This window comes from Ochotona curzoniae, unplaced genomic scaffold (assembly GCF_017591425.1).
Source record: "Ochotona curzoniae isolate NIBS_2020 unplaced genomic scaffold, NIBS_Ocur_1.0 contig_2723, whole genome shotgun sequence".
In the NCBI taxonomy this organism is placed as follows: Eukaryota; Metazoa; Chordata; class Mammalia; order Lagomorpha; family Ochotonidae; genus Ochotona; species Ochotona curzoniae.
The window spans coordinates 11,363,420-11,383,187 of record NW_024465573.1 but is presented as its reverse complement, the minus strand read 5'-3'; the positions used below and the strand labels follow the sequence as shown (position 1 = coordinate 11,383,187).

The 19,768-nt window shown below is 38.9% G+C and overlaps 1 protein-coding gene and 1 non-coding gene across 11 annotated transcripts in view; both read right to left on the bottom strand.

Annotated features, from left to right (window-relative positions):
* Positions 1–19,768, bottom strand: part of YAP1 (Yes1 associated transcriptional regulator) — a 119,809-nt gene that overhangs the window by 23,362 nt on the left and 76,679 nt on the right. For 6 of the 10 annotated variants that reach the window (XM_040976851.1, XM_040976853.1, XM_040976857.1 and 3 more), the window contains one exon: positions 2,391–2,572. In XM_040976851.1, the coding sequence (XP_040832785.1) occupies positions 2,391–2,572 (182 nt within the window). Of the gene's footprint in view, positions 1–2,378; positions 2,573–19,768 lie in introns of all 10 variants that reach the window. The other 4 variants (XM_040976850.1, XM_040976852.1, XM_040976855.1 and 1 more) reach the window with 1 other exon arrangement.
* On the bottom strand, positions 5,391–5,515 carry LOC121154361. Its single transcript, XR_005883503.1, has one exon. It is a non-coding gene; the product is annotated as a small nucleolar RNA ACA64 (small nucleolar RNA).

The window sequence follows — 19,768 nt, the reverse complement described above, 5'->3', positions numbered from 1 at the left end:
CCATAGCACAGAATTCCCAAAGCTACCCAAGCAACAGGCTGAGGAAGACAGAAGCCAATGGAGGGACCACGTAACAAAACTGAAACCTCAGACATCGCTTTAACAGTATCGAGTAGATAGGACAGTAAGAATTAAGCTGTCAGAACTAAAGTAAATTTGATATTGGTCAGGTAAGTTTCTATTTCTGCATATTAGATGAAGCAGGTAAAATAATTTATGTTTCAGTGATAAGAGAACTATCATGGAAGAAGTTTGCAGGGAGCCAAGGCTTAAGACACTGAGTTTATATTAATAAAACAATTCTAAAATACAGATTATTAATGAGAATCAAGTAGGTGTGTCACTTCAGCATAAGACAACAGAGTAGGTAAATAAGGAAGAATAAAGAGGTTACCTTTAAAGGAACTGAAATTATTCTGCTCAGGACCCACCAACCAGAGCAAAAGTCAGATTTAGAAGGGATAGTTTTACAAGTGGCAGCACCTTGCACACCAAAAAACCAGGCTGATCTACAGCACACGGAAAAATGCTGAATGCTCCATTTCTAAGACTTTAAAACTTATCTCAAAAACAACAAGACTTCAACATTAGCAATCAAAGAACTTCTTTCTTGTTAAGGCTTATTGACAATCTTCAAATGTGAAATTGAAACTTGTATGTTTTTGAACTAATATTCATTAACAATAAGATGAAAAGTAAATAATGAAAACAGGTGGTTGCAAAACATACTTAAACTACTGCTTCTTCTAATATCTGTGTAACTACATTATGGATGATATGACCTCATTCTGACAATAGGGTTTTATCTGAGTAGAAACGCCCTTCCTTTTCAGCCATTTGTTAGAAAGCTAGTTAGAGGTTAATAAACCATGTCAATACGTTGCCTCTCTCCAACTTGCTTGCAACAGTGAAGAAACATCTCTCTGCCAACCACTTCCCAGCAGCAAATGCTGGCACAAACTCTCTGCCTCGTCAGGGCTCACTTCTGATGCCAACCACAGAATTACACTCACCGACAGAACATAGTTTAAAGGTAGTCTGTCCGGATTTCCGTGGCTTAATTTATCAGATACCAGCTCCTAAAATCTCCCAAATCAAGAGTTCAGACATAATTATCATATTCATGCATATCATGGACACTCAAGTCACAGCTTTAAAATACAGACCATTGAAAAAGGTGTATTAAAATGGTAGCAAAAATGCAGAATGCAACAACTCTACACCGTCTATGTTAGGCATGCTTGATTTGTGAGGGGAGAATAGTATAGATATGTGTATTCTATGTTTGTAAGTACGGTGTCTTTGGGAAAAAGATTAAAATCCAGGAATCTGTTATTTAAACTCAACTGAGAAAACTGAAAAAAATATTCACTTCCAATGTACTTACCTTTTGTACACTTGCATTACTGTATCATTTTTCCTTTACCTAAAATTCTTTTTATATGAGGGTGCTTTAGTAAGTCCACAGAACACAGAATTCAAAACTAAGTTTATTGTGGTACAATATCTTGAAATCCATACAGTTTTTCATAATACACATTTCTATGAATATATGTATATACTAATTGCATATGAATTTCAACTTTGGCCTCAAAATTATCTTTCCATTTCATTTTCCATGAACTTTGTGAAATACTGTAGTAAAAATTTAAAAATATCCACATTGTTTAAGGTCATACCCCAATTCAAATAGTCTCTATTTACTCTAAAACAAAACAAAGTCAAAACTAATTTTGACATAAGGGATTAATTTATCCTTATAGAACATGAAGACCAATAGATCTGAAAGGAAATCGACATAATATGGCCAGAAAGGGTTTCAAAGTATTTGCTGTTTGGTCTTATCCTTACCAGATAAAAAGAAAAAAAGTAATGTAAAGGAAAATTTGGCTCTTCCATAATTAGGGATAATTCCGTTACATCTGAAATAAAAGTCCTTAGATTCAGCAATACTGAAACAAGTATGTCATTCAAGAAATGGCATGCTGGTTTACCACGTAAGCCCTTGTCCTCGAAAAATACATCACTTGAAACAAAAGTGCTTTTTCCAAGTGATATTCCATAGTTACCCCTTTATTCAAATCCTCAGAAATAAAGTCCAATTCCTCACACATTTGTGGAAGCACCTTTATTTCCTTAGATTTCTGTTCAATTGCAGTGTCTCTGGCCAGCTCTGTATGATATGGTTTGCCATATACACCCAATGTGACCTCAGACCAGTCCAGAAACGAAGATGATACAGCTGAACAGAATTTGTTCTTGCATTGCTCTGATTTTACAGAGACAACACTCCTTGTGACTAACAAGCAGTAAAATGAAATCCGCTTGAGTTTATATAGGAAAACGAATCCAAAAAAGTGGAAGGCTGGTTTTCTAACCTGTGGCCTCACCTGCCGGAGCAATTCTTGCTGTTTCAGTCGCAGTCTCTCTTTCTCCATCTGCAGCTGCTGCAGCCTCATCTGCTGCTGCTGGTTGGAACTGCCACTACCCAGGACACCCCCTTGTGGGCTCTGGGGAGCAAGGGGTGGTGGCTGCTTCACTGGAGCACTCTGACTGATTCTCTGGTTCATGGCTGCAATGAAACAGGAGATGTGTTATCCAAAAACCAGTAAAGGAGTAGAAAACGATGACTTCACTGTTCAAAAGCAACTGGGGACACTCAGGGCAGTGGTTTCTCTTCTTTTTTACATTAAGGATAGAAACAACCCAAAAATCCATAATGATTACTTAATATTGTTGTTTTCATTGCTGTTAAGAGCTCTTCAGAAAGCTTACGAAAAATATCAATTAAAATCTATGCAAAATCGCTTCTCAGCCTTTTGGCTAAGATCAAGTGTGAAATACTATGTAAGGCTTAAATTTTTTTACAACGAAACAATTTGTCATTTAATTCCATTTTTCACAAACATTCTGAATTACTTCTGTACTGTTACAAGCAAAGTATAGAATACAAAATGCAAAATAAAAGGAGACAGGAAATATATACTGAGTATAGTATGAACTGAAGACTAGCAAAAAGCAGCTAATAAGTTGGCCCCAGAGCTGGGAAATTGGGTGACTAAAGCTGTTAGTTTGACAGAAATCCTTAACATGTCTTAAGCTTGGATGATGAAAATATATCTACCATAAATATATACATATAAACCTAAATTAAGATCCATTACAAAAGCAACTGAAACAAAGTATTCTGAGTAATTAAAATCCATCAAAGTGCTCCTTAATGTGTTCCTATTTAAGGGTCAATCAAAAAGTTTGTGCAAAATGGAATGAAAAGTTAAGTTTTGTTCTGGTACATGAAATTTGAAGTAACCCTGTATACGTCCCCAACATAGCCAAGTAAATGCCTAGTGTATGCTCACGGCAAATGGGCCCACAAGCACCTGGACACAGGAGAGCTATAGTCACCACATACTGTGTTCCCCAGCACACACCCAAATAGGTTACAAACAGTTTATTTAATTTTTATTGAAAATTCAGATTTACAGAGAAGGAGAGACAGAGAGAAAGATCTCTCATCTGCTGGTTCTCTCTCCAAGTGGATATAACAGCCAGAACTTAGCCAATCTGAAGCCAGGAGCCAGGAGCTTCTTCTGGGTCTCCCATGCAGGTACAGGATCTCAAGGCTTTGGGCCATCCTCTAATGCCTTCCCAGGCCACAAGCAGGGAGCTGGATGGGAAGCAGAGCAGCCAGACTATGAACCAGCAAGCATACAGGATCCTAGCATATGCAAGGGGAGGACTTCAGCCACTAGGCTACTGAACCTGGCCCACATACTGTGTTTTTTACAACATTTTAACTAAATATTTAATATACTCTGGTGAAAGAAAATCCCAGGCCCAAATGGGTTTACCAACATTCAAGAAAAGCAGATCAATCACACATTACCTCTTTCAGATAACAAAGGAATATTCTCCAACACTCCAGAGGCCAATATAACCTTGGTACCACATAAGATCATAAACCTTGCAATAAAGATCTTAACACACACTGAGAGATCCTGTAATTTCTTTGCATTCCAGGCACAGAATTTTTCACATCCTCTATTCTGTCACAGTAGAATATGGCAGAACAGTTGTAATTTGTCACCTCTTCCAGACCACACAACACGAGCTTTCCCAGGATTTATTACAAACAGCAAGACTGCTTCTTTAAGTGCGTCAGAACTTTTTCACGTTGTGTAGTTATTTCTTATCAGATTCTAATTTGCTTATTCATTTGTACCCTATCTTATCCTGTCCCAGAAGCAGAGAGGCAGCATTTTATCCACATACACATCCTCAATGCCTGGTACAAAGTTGCTGCCCCCTGTGGTGTTGGCCCCTCATACCAGCTGCTCCACTGCCAATCCAGCTCCCTGTTAATGTGTCACGGGAAATAGTTTGGGCACCTGCACCGGTGGGAGATTGGGAAGAAACTCCTGGCTTCAAACTGGCCCAGCTCTGCACATTACGGCCATTAGAGGTGTAAACCAATGAATGGAAGATTCTCTCTAATTCTACTTTGCAAATAAACAAATAAACCTCAAAAAAAGAGAACACTATTTAAGATATAAAATGTCATAAGAAGGCTAACAATTTCCGCTTAGATTGCCTAGCTTTCCTACGAAGTCATCCTATCTAAGGAAAAAAAGGCCATTATTAGAAAAAAAACAGACCAGTATTTCTCAGAATGTTTTACCTCAGTAAAATCTATTGATTTGCTCAAGAACATACTAACATAGGATAATAACATTACCAATTAACTTATTTCTACTATTTATTCCCACTTCCCTTTTATTTTGTTACTGTTTTTGAATTTCAGTGTCTTATTTCACATCCCAACAGATAATCAATTATTAATAAGCTTTGGATTTATTCTCCTTAAAAAAAATCTGAGTAAAATCATATATATCTTACTTAGATATATAATAGCACATTACAAATACACTTTCTTCTATTTGCTTTTATTCTGTGAGGAATATAAACTTGATATTACAAACCAGTACAAAGGATCCCTCCCCCCAATTTTCTGAAATAGCTGAACTGTATTCCACTGAACAATTTCCTACTACCGTCTCACTATTCTCCCTTAAAAACAAGTCTAAAGAAGAAGTACTGCACAGAAATAAGCTCACATATATTTTATATCTTGCTACTTTATCTTTGTGAAAGACTCCTAAATGGGGGTTTACTTCATTAAACAGTTAAAATTGTAAGTAAATCTAGATACTGCTAAATCTTCTCCTGTCAGGGGCTGTACTCTGTTCAATGTTCATCAATAATGAAAGATAGTCTTCAATTCTCCAAAGCTGGTCCAGCTCAAAGTATCTCAGTGTGATTTTTGCTGTCTTTAGTACAAGAAAATTTAAACAACTTTTGTACTTCAAAGGATCATTTTATCTTATTTTTTCACCTGTCGGGGCCCGGGTCTCACCTTTCCACACAGGCAGTGGGAGATGAGCTGAGGCTCCTGGTGGCTCTAGGCGCTGAATCTCACCCACGGCTACGGCCAAAGCCAGGGCGATTTTCAACCAGCGCCATTAAAGGGTCATTTTAATTACTTACTGATCTGTTAGCAACTTTCTGTAAGGTTACTGTCTTTACTATTTCTTTTCTACACGAACTATATACTAGAAACAAACTTTCTAATGATTTCCCACAATTTCTCATCTGTCCTTTTGCTTTGCTTATCCCCATTTTAAAAAATTATTTATTTATTTGAAAGGTCAGGTCAGAGGGAGAGGACAAAGCAGAGAAAGCTACCTTCCAACCTGCTGGTTCACTCCTTAATGGCCGTGACAGCTGAGGACCAGCCAGGCTGAAGCCTTGAGCCTGAACCCCACCCAGGCCTTCCATGTGAGTATCGAAGAATCAAGTATTAGGGTCATTCCTGTTGCTAGTCCAAGATGCATCAGCAGCTAGCCATATCAGATGCCCAGCAGCCAAGACTCAAACAGGTATTCTGGTTCTGGCTCAGAAATGAGATGCCAGCGTTGTAGGCCACAACACCAGCACATTCCATGCTTTATGTTTTGATATTTTTGCTTAAAAAAAAAAATCCTTTGTCATCTACTTGAAAGGCAGGGTTGGAAGAAGGGGCATCAACAAAGAAAGAGAATCTTCTACCCCCTGGTTCAGTCCTCAAATAACCAAGACATCCAAGGGAGGCCAGGTAAAACCCTAGAACTTGAGGTGGGTCTCCTACATGGTTGCTAAAGACCCAAGCATTTCAGCCATCTTTCATTGCCTTCCAAGATTCATTAACGGGAAACTGAACTAGTAATGGAGTAACCAGGACTCAGATGGTACACTGATATGCAAGGCAAGCATCCCAAGCAGTGGCTTTGCCGCAATGACCACCACACGTTTGTTTTGCAAGTACTCAAATCTTCTAATCTTTCTTTTGAAATCTGAATTATATATTCCTCACTAAAGCTGTCGCAGGAATTCATCCATTTTTTAAATTGAAAACTGTGTAGTTCAGTTGTGCTTTGCAATTCAATCCAATTTTTTTTTCTGTATTGACTATTTACCAGTTTTACACTACTCTTAAAAAAACAATGTTTACCACAGGACTGGCAGGGTGGTATAGCAAGCAAAGCACCCATTTGCAACACTGGAATCCCATGTGGGCTCCAATTCAACTCCCAGATGCTCTACTTCCATCCAGCTCCCTGCTTGTTGCCTGGGAAAACAATGGAGTATTAGGTATTCTTCTAATTCACTTCTAAGTCCCTGGGACCCTGCACCCGTGTGGGAGACCAGAAAGAAGCTCGTGGCTCCTGGCTCTGGATAAGTTCAGCTCTAGCCATTGTGGCCATTTTGGTAGTGAACCAGCAAATGGAAGCTCCTCTTTCTCTCTGTACTATCTGCCTTCCAAAAAAATTTTTTTTAATTATGCTTATCTCAATAATCTTTACTGTAGATTTAATTATGGTTAAAAGGACATAATATGTATAATACTAGATTCTTAAAAATTTGTGACTTCTACATGATTTGACACGTGGATACTCCTTAAAATGTTTTACCAGGCCAGAGTCGGGGCAGCTGAATATTTAGCTTTCGTCATCAGGCTTTTTAAAGTTTGTCTTTCTGCATTTCTTTGCTAATTCTTAACATTTTCAGCCCGAGACTCTCAGGAACTGAAGGCATGGGCTATTCAGGCCTTTCACATTACTCTCACTGCCCTATGTTTTATTTTCTGATATAAGCAGATCTTTCAAAATTATTATGTGTTTAGTTTAGATTATCTTTTATATTTTGTCAAGAAAACACAGAGGGATATCAAGATAGGATTTACTGCTCCATCTTGTTTAACCTTTTATATGACACAAATCAAAGCATTTAGTTATTTACAAAAACTTGAAATATCTTTGAGGAATAAAAAAATTAAACCTTTCATAATTAAGTGGGTTTACAATTTCAGTTACAGGATTACAGAAAAAAAATGCTATTTTTTTAAAGCTAAGATTCAGCAGGTATCAGTGATCTCATTTAATAAAATTACATTTGACACCAATATGAATGTTCATGGATGGGTTCCATGGTGGGTAGGATCTGCCTTATCAGTGAAGACGCTGACCAGAATACCTACTTCATGCATCCAGCAGCATCCATCTGCTCCCTATTCTAGCTTCCTGCCAATGAGCACCTTGGGAAGCAGGAGGCAGTGACTTAAGTATCGGGTCTCCTCGGACGTGCCATGTGGAAGACCTGGCTCAAGCTCTTGACTCCTGGCTCTGGCCTGTCTCAATCCTGGACGCTGGGGGCGGCTGGGGAGTGAAAGAGCAGATGGGATCTCCCATTTCCCTCCCTCTCAAAAAGAAAGTAAAAATAATATTTTAAAAATTGTTGATTTCTTCAGCTCTAACTGTGGGAGATATTATTTCCTTTCTGGGAGTCATTGTGGAAACAGTATTCAATTATAGTCCTGTGAAGATAATTGCTCCATAAATGTCTGTCTCCTTCCTTCTGCAGAGTGGCTCTTTCTAAAACCTAAGAATACCCTCTTGGGCCTGTGCAGTAGCCTCGTGGTTAAAGTCCTGGCCTTGTACACTCCAGGATCCCATACAGGCAAGGGTTCGTGTGCCAGCTGCTCCACTTCCCATCCAGCTCCCTGCTTGTGCCCTGGGAAAGCAGCAGAGGATGGCTCAATGCCTTGGGACCCTGCACCCATGTGGGAGACCTGGAAGAGGCTCCTGGCTTCGGGTTGGCTCAGCTTCAGCTGCTGCGATCACTTGGGAAGCAAACCAGCGGATGGAAGATCTTCCTGTCTTTCCGTAAATCTGACTTTCCAATAAAGACAAACAAATAAATCTTAATACCCTCTTATAATCATTCTGTGCTCTGGTCATTTCAATATATACCTATTCTTCCTCCCATCTTATCACCTCATTTATTGTTTTTAGGTATTCTTCTAATTCACAAATACATCTTTCTTTTCTATAAGATCTAAGTGGGAAAAGTTAGGTGGTCACAATTACCTAGGTAAAAGGTGTTTTTGACAGTGGACAAGTCAACTTATTAGGGTTTTCTACCCTCCATTCGACTCCCCACTAACATACTCTTGGGAGGCAGGTGGTGATGGCTCATGTGCTTGGATCTGAGTCATAAACATGAGGGATCCAACTGGGAATTTCAAGCTCCCTGCTCTGGCCTTATTCTTCCCCAGCTGTTATGGGCATTTGAAAAGCCAATCAGCAGACAGAAGCTCTTTCTCTGCCTATCAAATGGATACAAATAACCATTAACTTCAGCACATTTGACTAATTTCAAAACAGATTCTACAGTCTCACACTTAAATATTTTATCTCTAAAATTAGAAAAATTACACTTTTCATATTATTTTACCAATGCATTAAACATGTACTGTAATACCTGTAAGCAAATACATTAAACACGTGCCTGTTTATTTACTTAAGGACAGGAAAGGTGAGGGAAGGTGGAGTACAGGCCTTGCAGCAGGGAAAGGGAGGGAAGAGTATGTTGAGGGCGGAAGGAATTTTCTATCTGCTGATGGTTTACTTCCCTAATGCTCATAACTGCTAGGGCCTAAAAACCCAAGTATGAGGGTCATCATTGGCCCCAGGCATATGAACCAGAAGCCAAATCAGAAGCAGAGGAACTAGGTCCTGGGCTGGCACTTGGTTTAATATGCAAAGGTTTAATATGTTCTACAGCATTAACCTTAATATCAAATTTAATACTTATATCATCTACATATTTATATTATATATTCCAGGTAAAAATAAATTAGCAACAGAAAAAAATGCATGAAAATAAACAACAAATAACCTTTGTTTTGCATCAGCCTCCCAGATACCATAAACTGTAATTTTTTTTTTTTTTAAAGATTTATTTTTATTATTTTGTTATTGGAAAGGCGGATATACAGAGAGGAGAGACAGAGAGGAAGATCTTCCATCCGATGATTCACTCCCCAAGTGAGCGCAACGGGTCGATACTACGCCGATCCGAAGCCAGGAGCCTCTTCCAGGTCTCCCACGCGGGCGCAGGTTCCCAAAGCCTTGGGCCGTCCTCGACTGCTTTCCCAGGCCACAAGCAGGGAGCTGGAAGGGAAGCGGGGCTGCCGGGATTAGAACCGGCGCCCATATGGGATCCCGGGCGTGCAAGGCGAGGACCTTTAACCACTTGCGCCACCGCGCCGGGCCCTAAACTGTAATTTTTAACAGCCATCGCTTGATGGCTAAATGAATTGGTTGGTAAGGTCTTACTTGATCTGTTTATCTGACTATTCCAAATCACAGACTGGGAAATGTTTCGGTATAAGATGATAGAGGAAAACCAGTCCAAAGAACGCAACAAGAATGTGCAAAAATATGCACCACAAATGTACACTTATGGCTATGTTTACTTCACTATTCTTAGATAACGATAGTAGCAGAGTGAGGAAGGTTCCTCAAGAACAGCTCACTTAAATGACAAATTCAAGCATCCCTGTTTATCTACTGACGTGGAGACTGCTTCCTCTCCAGAAGCATCCTGTTCTTTAGCCTGGGAGTATAGTAAGCATTTCAACACAACACAGAGCACTGCACCCACATGGGGTACACCAGAGACCTCACAGGCAGGCAAGAAACAAAACAAGCCTTGTTTCCTTGGGAAAGAGGGCAGGGCAGCCAGAAAAGAACAGCGTTACTAACTTCTTCCAAAATCCGAAATTCTAATGTTTTCCAGCCCTAATCAAATTTCTAAAATGTAAAGTGCCAGGGCATTGATGGGAAGCCCTATGTCAACAGAACTTGAATTAGTCTTCATTTTTAAATTCAAGGTCTATGTTTTCTGGACTGTGAAACACTCAACTGTTTCAACTTTTAATCAACAAATCAGTCCCAACGTCTTTATAGTAACAAACCAAGGCAATTACTGAAAAATAAGAAACTATCTTCTTTAAATGAAAAGAAACAGGATCATCATAACACATCTCATTTGAGTCCAAACATCTGAACTTGCAAATTTTAGTTAAGTTTTAGATTTAGGTCATCTGTAACCTCAGAACTTTGAACTATTATTACTGCATTTGATATACAGTCAAAAACTATGTGTTAATTCTAAAAACTTCAATAAATATAAATTAGAAATTCTTGAATATATTTCCCATTAACAACTTCTGAAACACTAGATATTTATATATTAGCAATGACTGTATCAATACTGTATTATTGTGTTTATGACATTCAGAAGCAACACCTGGGTTTTCCTCATATCAAAGTACACTCAAGACAGCAAAATTACACACTTGGTTTCAAAAGAAAAAGACTTTTTTCTATCTGTTGTTCAGCTTTTATTACAAAGGCAGATTTACAAAGAGAAGGAGGGACAGAGAGAAAGACCTTCTATCCACTGATTCACTCCCCAACTAGCTGCAAGATCCAGAACTGAGGCAAAACCAGGAGCCAGGAGACTCTTCCTGGACCCTTCCCACAGGGGTGTAAGGTTCCAAGGCTTTGGGTCATCCTCCACTGCCTTCCCAGACTAGGAGCAGGGAACTGGATGGATAATGCAGCAGCTGAAACAAACCAGCATCATATGGAATCCCGGTGTGTACAAGTGAGGCTTTGGCCACTGAGCCAGGGTGCCAGGCCCTATCTGTTGTTCTTAAAAAGTTAAAACATTCACCACTAACTTCTACGAACGACCTATAAAAACGTGCTGTGGGCTGGTTAATGTAGCACAGAGGGGCAGGCTAGAGCCACATCTAGACTGCTGGTGAGTCCCAGCTGCTGTTTTCGGGAAAGAAAAGTAGGGAATAAATGGCCCCAGTACTTGGACCCCTGCCCCCCATATGGGAGACAAAGATGAAGTGCCCCAAATAAAACCTTTATCAGCAGTTCATTACTAATGACCCCACCCTCCCTACTCACCTTCCTCTCCTAATACCCGCTTCACCTCTTTCCTGGCCTGTTCATGCAAACCTCTTGTCTTCTGGACATTTCATACAAATGCAATCTAGTAATATGTAGTCTTCTGTGACCTACTTCTTTCACTCAATATAATGTACTCAATATCCATTCATGCAGTAGTATTTATCAGCCCTGAACTCTTTCTCATTATAAAATGCTATCTCCTTGGATGTATTTACCATTTTGTTAGTCCAGTCATATACGATGGACTTTGCATTATGGTGTGACTGATTAAGCCACTGTACGTGACACCAGCAGCCCAAAGGGCACCAGTATGAGACCTAACTGTTCCACTCCCTTTCCAGTTCCCTGCTAATGTACTAAGGAAACAGAAGATGGCCCAAATGCCTGCATCCCTGCCACACACATGGGAGACCAGGCTGAAGCTTCTGGCTCTGGTCTGGCTCGGGCCACTGCAGCCAAGAGTAAGCCAGCTGAGGGAAGATCTCTGTAACTCCAGCTTTCAATAAATATATTTAGATAAATTAATTAAATAAGAATATTGCTTTAACATTCCAGTACAGATCTTTGTATGGACATGTTTCTAATTCAATCATGTATATGTCTCTGTGTGTGTATAAATGCAACTGCTGGGTCATATGAACATTTGTGGTTAACTTTCTAAGTTATTACAAACTATTCTGCAAAGTGGTTGCATCATTTTTCAATCCCTCCAGGAATGTATGAGGGTTCCAATTTTTACACATTGTATTCAACAACTGTTATTGTCTTTTTATTAATATGGCCATCCTAATAATAGAAAAATGGTATATCTTACTGTGGTTTTGGTTTTTCCTGTTCATTTTCTATTAGTAAGAACTTACTCTATGTCTTATATAGAAAAGGGAGTTTCTCTCCCCAAAAATCAATGCCCAAGTTCTCTGCTACAAAACTGGGTTTAAGTATTCATCTGTTCAGCTGCTCAAAAAAAAAAAAAAACACTTATGGGCCCAGGGTGGTAGCCTAGCAGCTAAAGTCATTGTCTTGTTTGCACTGGGATCCCATATGGGCACTGGTTCATGTCCCGGCTGCTCCACTTCTCATCTAGCTCCCTGCATGTGGCCTGGGGAAATAGCAGAACATGGCCCAAAGCCTTGGGACCCTGCACCTGCATGGGAAACCTGGGAGAAGTTCCTAGCTTTGGATAAGCTCAGCTTCAGCCATTGTGTCCACTTGTAGCGTGAACAGTGGAAGGTATATCTGCTTTTCCATTAAAAATAAATAAGTCTTAAAATAAAAGATAGCCAATATAAACATTTAGAATAATTGAGTTTCTAGCTCCTTTAACTATGTATCAAAAGACTGGTCTAATTGGAAAACAGGAGCAGATGCACACGGGGACATGACTGCCAGCTCCTCTAGGCCAGCAGGGGATGTCAATTACCTCATCAGAGGGTGAAAAGCAGAGCAGGTGAACAAGTCTGCTGGCCAAGCTAGCAGCATGTTCCTGGATCTGTGGATACACTAAGGCAGACTCTGTCCAACCAATAGACCTTGGAAAGATTTTCTCAACCCTGGAGCAACGAAACCAACAACTTCTCAGAACTATCAAAATCACTCAAGTGACATCCTCGGAACACTCTTCCCCACATCTGGGTCTCTAGGGTATCAAAAGACCATCCCCCATCCCTGGGTGCTGATGTAATTTGGCAGTAAGAAGTGGCCTCCCTTTCCTTCCTCCCCTGCAGACACAGGAGGGAAAAAAAGAACATTGGTCCAATCCACCTTCCTCCATACTGACCCCCTCCCTACCCTAATCAGAGCCCCACATGGGCATACATTCCTCTCAACTATGTAAACAATATGAAAAGGAAAATAAAAAAATTAAAAGAATAGCATAAAAATTTAACCTAATGATTTTTTTTTTCAAACACTGTAATTGCTGATGGAATTTTTCAAAACAATCTAACAGAACATTTTCTTATCACCTCATGAAACAGTCTGGGGCAGGACATGAAGTTGCTAAATGAGGTGAGGTTAATAAAGAAGAGAGCACTCTATCCCCAGAGCTCAATCCTCCTAGTATGAGAAAATTTACAACCTGCCTTGGATATAAAATGTAGATGAGGATATTCCTGCTCCAAAGAGGACAGTTAAATTTTAAAAATAAATGTTTCATTAGATTCTATCAATGGGCATATACATCACTCATTACATCGGGGAAATTTATAATTTAGAAAAGATGCATACAGTTACCCTGTTCTTCAAAAAAAATCCTTCCTCAGCAACCCAGACACAAGCTAGTTCCCTACATCCCATACATTTCGTTTCATAACACCTTGTTGTTGATTACCTTTCATGGTACTGAATGAATTTCATAATGATTGTTTAGTAGGTTGCTTGCACAAATGCTTCACCCTCCACACTCTAACTAGTACAGTACCTGGCATGTAACTGGCTTGCAAATATTTGTTCAGTGATGAATTTATTCTATTAGTAATGCACAGCAGTCCCCTCTAAGTCAAAGCAAATCCAGGATGAGCTCTAAAATATCTCCGCAACTAGCACCGCAGACCACAGCATGAAAACAAAAAGTCTCCATCACTCTCCTGGATCAATCTAATTTACTTAAACAGATATCTGACTTCTTAGGAACTGTCAGTATCTTTTTCTTGACTCTGAATCACTGGGTTGGCACCAACAGTGGCAAGCAACATTGGGTGGCTCCTCTTCCCCAACTTACTTCATAAGATACTTGCTGTTTATACCAACTCAATTTGAAACATGGTTCTCTTCTAAGAATCAGTGTTTTTTTTTTTTTTTCTAATTGGGGACTTTTAAGCTTTTAATTTTAAAAATCCTGTGGAAATAATTACATAAGCAAAGACAGAAATATTTCACTACACAATAACTATTTAGAACACTGAACTAGTTGTCAAACAAAAGTTACATATTAATTTAGCTACTCTATGTCCACTTACTTTGGTGAGACTGCCTACCATCATCAGTAAACTATTTTGGCACTATCCTACTAAATTCAGTATAAATTTAAAAAGTGAATAAAATGATAAAGCTGAAGTGTTTAGTCAGTTTGGTATTGATTTCATAATTTTATGTATCAAAATTTTCATTTAAAAAACGTTTGCTTATTAAGTCAAAAAATGCAGAAAAAGGAACAACTGGTAACAATCTCTAGTATACCTGACGTCAGGCTCATCAGGCACTCGGCCTGGAACCATGCTTCTGCTGCATCAAGATTTCAATCATGGTCTTTTCATGGGAGTTCTAAATTCTAGAAACAAAATATACTAATAACGCACTATCTTCAAGGCAGTTAAGTTGAACTCTGCAAACATAAGCTCCTTGAAACTCTATACAAATCAAAGCCTTTGAGAGTTCAGACAAACCTTAACTATTCCACACAGGACTTCCCTTCCCTCATCTATTGTTTGCCTGGGCATACTTATCATGTGATAAGGCTTATCTTTAGATTAAAGCATGAGCTTCCTTTGTCTCCTCTTCAAAAGTAACTCCCAACTGTGATCAGAGAACCAAAATCTAAACTTCCACAGCACAGCAACAGTTCAAAAGTGCCAATGAGACCTCAATGTACTCATTAATTGGGCAGTGACCTTAAGCAATGGTTCAAAGCACTGAAAAATCCATAATCTAGTATACTGTATTCTAAAAACTAGAAATACTCCCAAGAGTATAGTCTCATCTAATCACATTTTACAGAAGAGGAAAATCAAGAGAAAGTTAGCAGTGCCTGGTGCAGTAGCTTACAGGAGATGGCCTTTGCCTTGCATGCACTAAGATCCCACATGGAAACCAGTTCATATGCTAGCTGCTTCATTTTCATTCCAGCTCCCTGCTTGTGGCATGGGAAAGCAGTCAATAACAGCCTGAAACCTTGGGACCCTGCACCTGCACCGAAGACACGGAACAGGCCCCAGGCTCCTGGCTTCGGATCAACTCAGCTACAGCTGTGGCAGCCACTTGTGGATGGAAGATCCTTCTTTCTCTCTGTAAATCTTTCTTTTAAAAAATGAATAAAAATCTAAAAAGAAGAGAAAACTAGCTATCTTTCTGAACCAGCTAGTTACATTGTGTCTCAATTCCCAGTTAAGTACATTTTTTAAAATCTAAATCACCACTTGATTCAATTGAATTCATTATATAACCACCATGTGGAGGACATGTTAGTCACAACTGTAGATTTGAGAAAGAATTTTTCAGCGGCATAGAAAATACCAAGTCACAGCAACGCTACAATATTATCACATAATGTTCATATAAAATACTTTATCATTGTCACATTTAAAGAGGCACTAGTAAAAATGCGTTCAGAGGAGGTAAGTGATGTTAGTTAAAAACAGAATTCAAAACATAGTAAGACACAGACGGGAGTGGGGGGCAAGGACTGTTGGGATTAGAGCTGCATTCTCACAGGAGAAAGGAAACAAGTTTTTGTGCAATAAAGGATCACAAACTTCCTGGTCATCAAAACGTTTCTTACATATAGTGGACTGCCTTATACTACAGCAAGCCAGTCAAAGGAAAGGCCTGACAATCTCAAAAACAAAGATTAGCAGAATCGTACAGACAACTGAACTAGATGGCTTCAAAGCCAGCTCCAGTCAGAAATCTTACTATTACCTTTGGTTAATTACCTCAAGATGAGTCACAGAGCAGGATATGAACGTATAAAGCACGTTTTTGTTGCTCTAAAACTTGCATATCAGTATGCTATATGTGCTGATTTTTAATTAAAAACTTTTTAATTCGACAGGAACAGGCAGAAATAGAAGAATTCTTCCAGACGCTGGTTCACCCTCCAAGTAACTGCAATGGCTGGGGCTGGGTCAGGCAGGAGCCAGGAGACTCAGCTCCACCCGGTTCTCCCTTGTGGGTGGCAGGCACCCAAAAACCTGTTTTCTCAGGCACATTAGCTGAAACTGGACCGGAAGCAGAGCAAGCCAGGATTTGCAGCAGTGCTCCCCCAAGGGATGCCAATGCCACAGATGCAGCTTGAGCCACCGCACTGCAACATTGGGTTTATTAGGTAGGTGGGTTTTTGAAAGAATAGCATGCGGTCTAAATTTTCTACAAATTCCAGGTTTCAAAATAACAAGTTAAGATTTTGATCTTCCTACTTAATTATGTATATCTACATAGCCTAAAACAGATTAAGATTCCCTTAGATCTCCGAGTTCCTCAGACTTGGGGGAATGGTTGCTACCTCTGCTAGGACTTGCTGAAATCTCTGTTGGTGGTTTGGGGACTTGCAGGAACTGGAGTAGCTAGAGCTGCTGCAGTGCTCAGAAAAGCTGCACCCCTTCCCTGCAGGAGGAAATGTCGATTAGAGGAAGCATGAAAAACATTTTATTTGCAGGACAAATTTTGAGAATGACTGTTAATAATACACCAGAAAAGATTCAAAAGAATTGGCAAGAAAAATAACCTACTTTTTAATGTATGCATCAAGAAATTTGCTTTGATAAAATTTGAATAATTAGATGTTGAAATTATTTATATCCAACACTCCATAAATGAAGGTCCATAATTAGTTCCTATTGCCTTTAGCATGTTTTCCCCCATGTGTTTAGGACACATGATTAGTTGTTAACTAGGCACATTTTCATACAAAAAAAAAAAAAAAAGACAGCATTTACAACGGTTGTCAGAAATATTGACTTGTAAGAGAAGAGTTGGGGCCGGCTGACATAGTAGGCTAATTGTCTGCCAGTGGGGCCAGCATCAAGAGTTAACATGTTAAATAGATATTTAATCAAGTAAAATATTTAATGTCAAAAAGTGCTGAACAATTTTTAGCTTAATTTAATATTTCAGATTTCACTTAGTATTTTGACATTTCCAACGTAGTTTATATGAGCTATGTGAGTATGTGTAAGATGAAAATCAACATCTTGCTGTTAACTCATTTGACATTTCCACGCACAGAATTTTAGTTAGGAACTAAAGGTTATTCTGTTTTGTTCTTGTTTTAAAGACTCCAGTGTTGGGGCCCGGGCTGTGGCACAGCATGTAATGCTGCCTGAATCTGATGAGCACAAGTTTGTGTCCTGGTTGCTACACCTCCAGTTATCTGATTAACAGCCTGGGAAAAGCAACGGAATACAGCCCAAGTGCTTGGGTCTCTGCCACTCACAAGAAAGACCCAGAGGAAGCTCCTAGCTCCAGTCTGACCCTGTACTCACCTGAGTGAACCAGTGATTGAGAAGATATCTGTCTCTCTCTCTAAATAATCTTAAACAAAAAACAGTTCTGGCACAGTAGCTCAGCAGATAATGTCCTCACCTTGCATGCGCTGGAATCCCACATGGCAACTGGTTCTAATCCCAGAGGCCCCTGCTTCCCATCCAGCTCTCTGCTTGTGGCCTGAGAAAATAATCGAGGATGGGCCAAAGCCTTAGAACCCTGAACCCACATGGGAGACGCAGAGGTTCTGGGCTCCTGGCTGCAGACTGGCAAAGCTCTGGCCGTTGCAGTCGCTTGGGGAGTGTATTAACAGACAGAAAATCTTCCCCTCTATCTCTCCTCTCTGTATATCTGACTTTCAAAAAAATTAATCTTACAAAAAAAAATCTCAAAGGTGTAATTTTTTTCCGCAAATCTCTGGCTTCCAATATCTTCTCTACACCAAATATTTTTAATATCAATATACCATCAATACTGGTATCCAAAACCACAGATTAACTTACATTAGTTAAAAACATCTTTTCATGTAAATAGGAGCAATAACACTGTATAGAAGGTTAAATACATTTTTGGTGTTTTGGAGATCTTTTTTGCACTCCAAACAGGAATTATTCCAATTCCATTGTTTTCATTTAGTCTCTTACTAGAAATAGTACTATACTACATAAAACAAGTAACTGCTCCAAGTTTAGTGCACTATTTAAAGATAAGTCTCTTTGTATATACCAGTACATAACCTCCAGGAAAAAAGAATCTCTTGGGTTTTTTATTTATTTTATTTTCCTGAAATAATTTAATGGTCTGTATCATATGGAGTAAAAAAAAAGATTTTTTTTTAATGACCAAAAAACCCTTTCGATTTCCATAAATATTGGTACAGCCTATTGATATCAACTCATGTTTTGTTGAAAATGAGCAACATAAATATCAAAGAAACATTGTTTTTTACATCAAGAAATCAGATCCACAAGAACCAATTCACAACAAATTACTATTTAATTTCCTGATTATATAATGCATTACAGTATAAAGGATTTATACTTTACTATTTTAAATGAAAGAATCTGATAAAGAATAGAAACATAAAAGCACATTTAAAGGAGGTGAGTAATTAAGTTTACTTGGTATGAGCCTTGCATTCTAAGGTAAGTCTACTGGATTCAGCTAAGAACTCATCAATACTTAACACACTCAGAAAACACAGGAAAGCAAATTTCACAATCACACCATCCACTTCTCGAAAGGTCAGAAATAAGAAGGCAGTTAATATTTCTTTGGCAGAGTTAAAAATATAATCCATTGTATAGAACTTCAAATTTAAAGGAAAACTTTGAATCCTCAGCTAACAGCTTGTCTCTATTTGCTGTCACTCCAGATCACAGAAACACACATATTTTTTCTTTCCTGTCCCCGGCTTCAGTTACACTTGAGCTCCCTGACTGAAAAGGTCTGGAACAGATTAAAAGTCGGGCTATGAAATAAAAAGCTTTGGCATGCTGTCAAGCCTGTCTGGAATACACATACACAGTGGGCCCTAAAAGGGATACTAAATGTAATGGGAGAATTTCAGAAAACTTTCTTTGGCATATCTAGTTGTATGCTTATGTACATCTATGTTGGATATTAAGAGGAATTTTTTTCCTTAATAGCTTCTTATCCATAAACAAAAGACCAAGCTGTGCAGTACTTAAACTCACAGCAAAATTGTTTTTATTTCACTGTTTAACTGGAAATATTTCTTTAAAAAAAGCAGCTTTGTTTTATTTTCCGGCCCTTGCAGTTGTTTAGGAGTCAATCATCTTTCATAAACATAGGTTGCAGGGTGGAAGTGGGAGGGTGCGCCACAGGACCATTCTTTAATATTTCCAAAAATGTGAACAAACTGAATTCAATTCATTGAACATTTGGTGTTATCATTCTAGTCCATACAAATAATGAGTTTTAATTAAACTTTAACCTAACTTGGTTTCCTGTTTCAACCACAAAGGCTTATTCAAATATTAAACAGAATCTGAAGTTGCTCATTATTAACATGCCATATGACTTTTTCTAACACGGTAACAGGTACTGAGGCGCAAAAGGCTGGCATTTAAGCCCAACCGGGTATCTGTCAAAATGAGTGTCTGCCCTGACCCAGCTTTGACTTCACTTTGTATAGGGGGTTCAATCCGCCTGCAAAGCTAACCAGTAAGCTTGAATCAAAC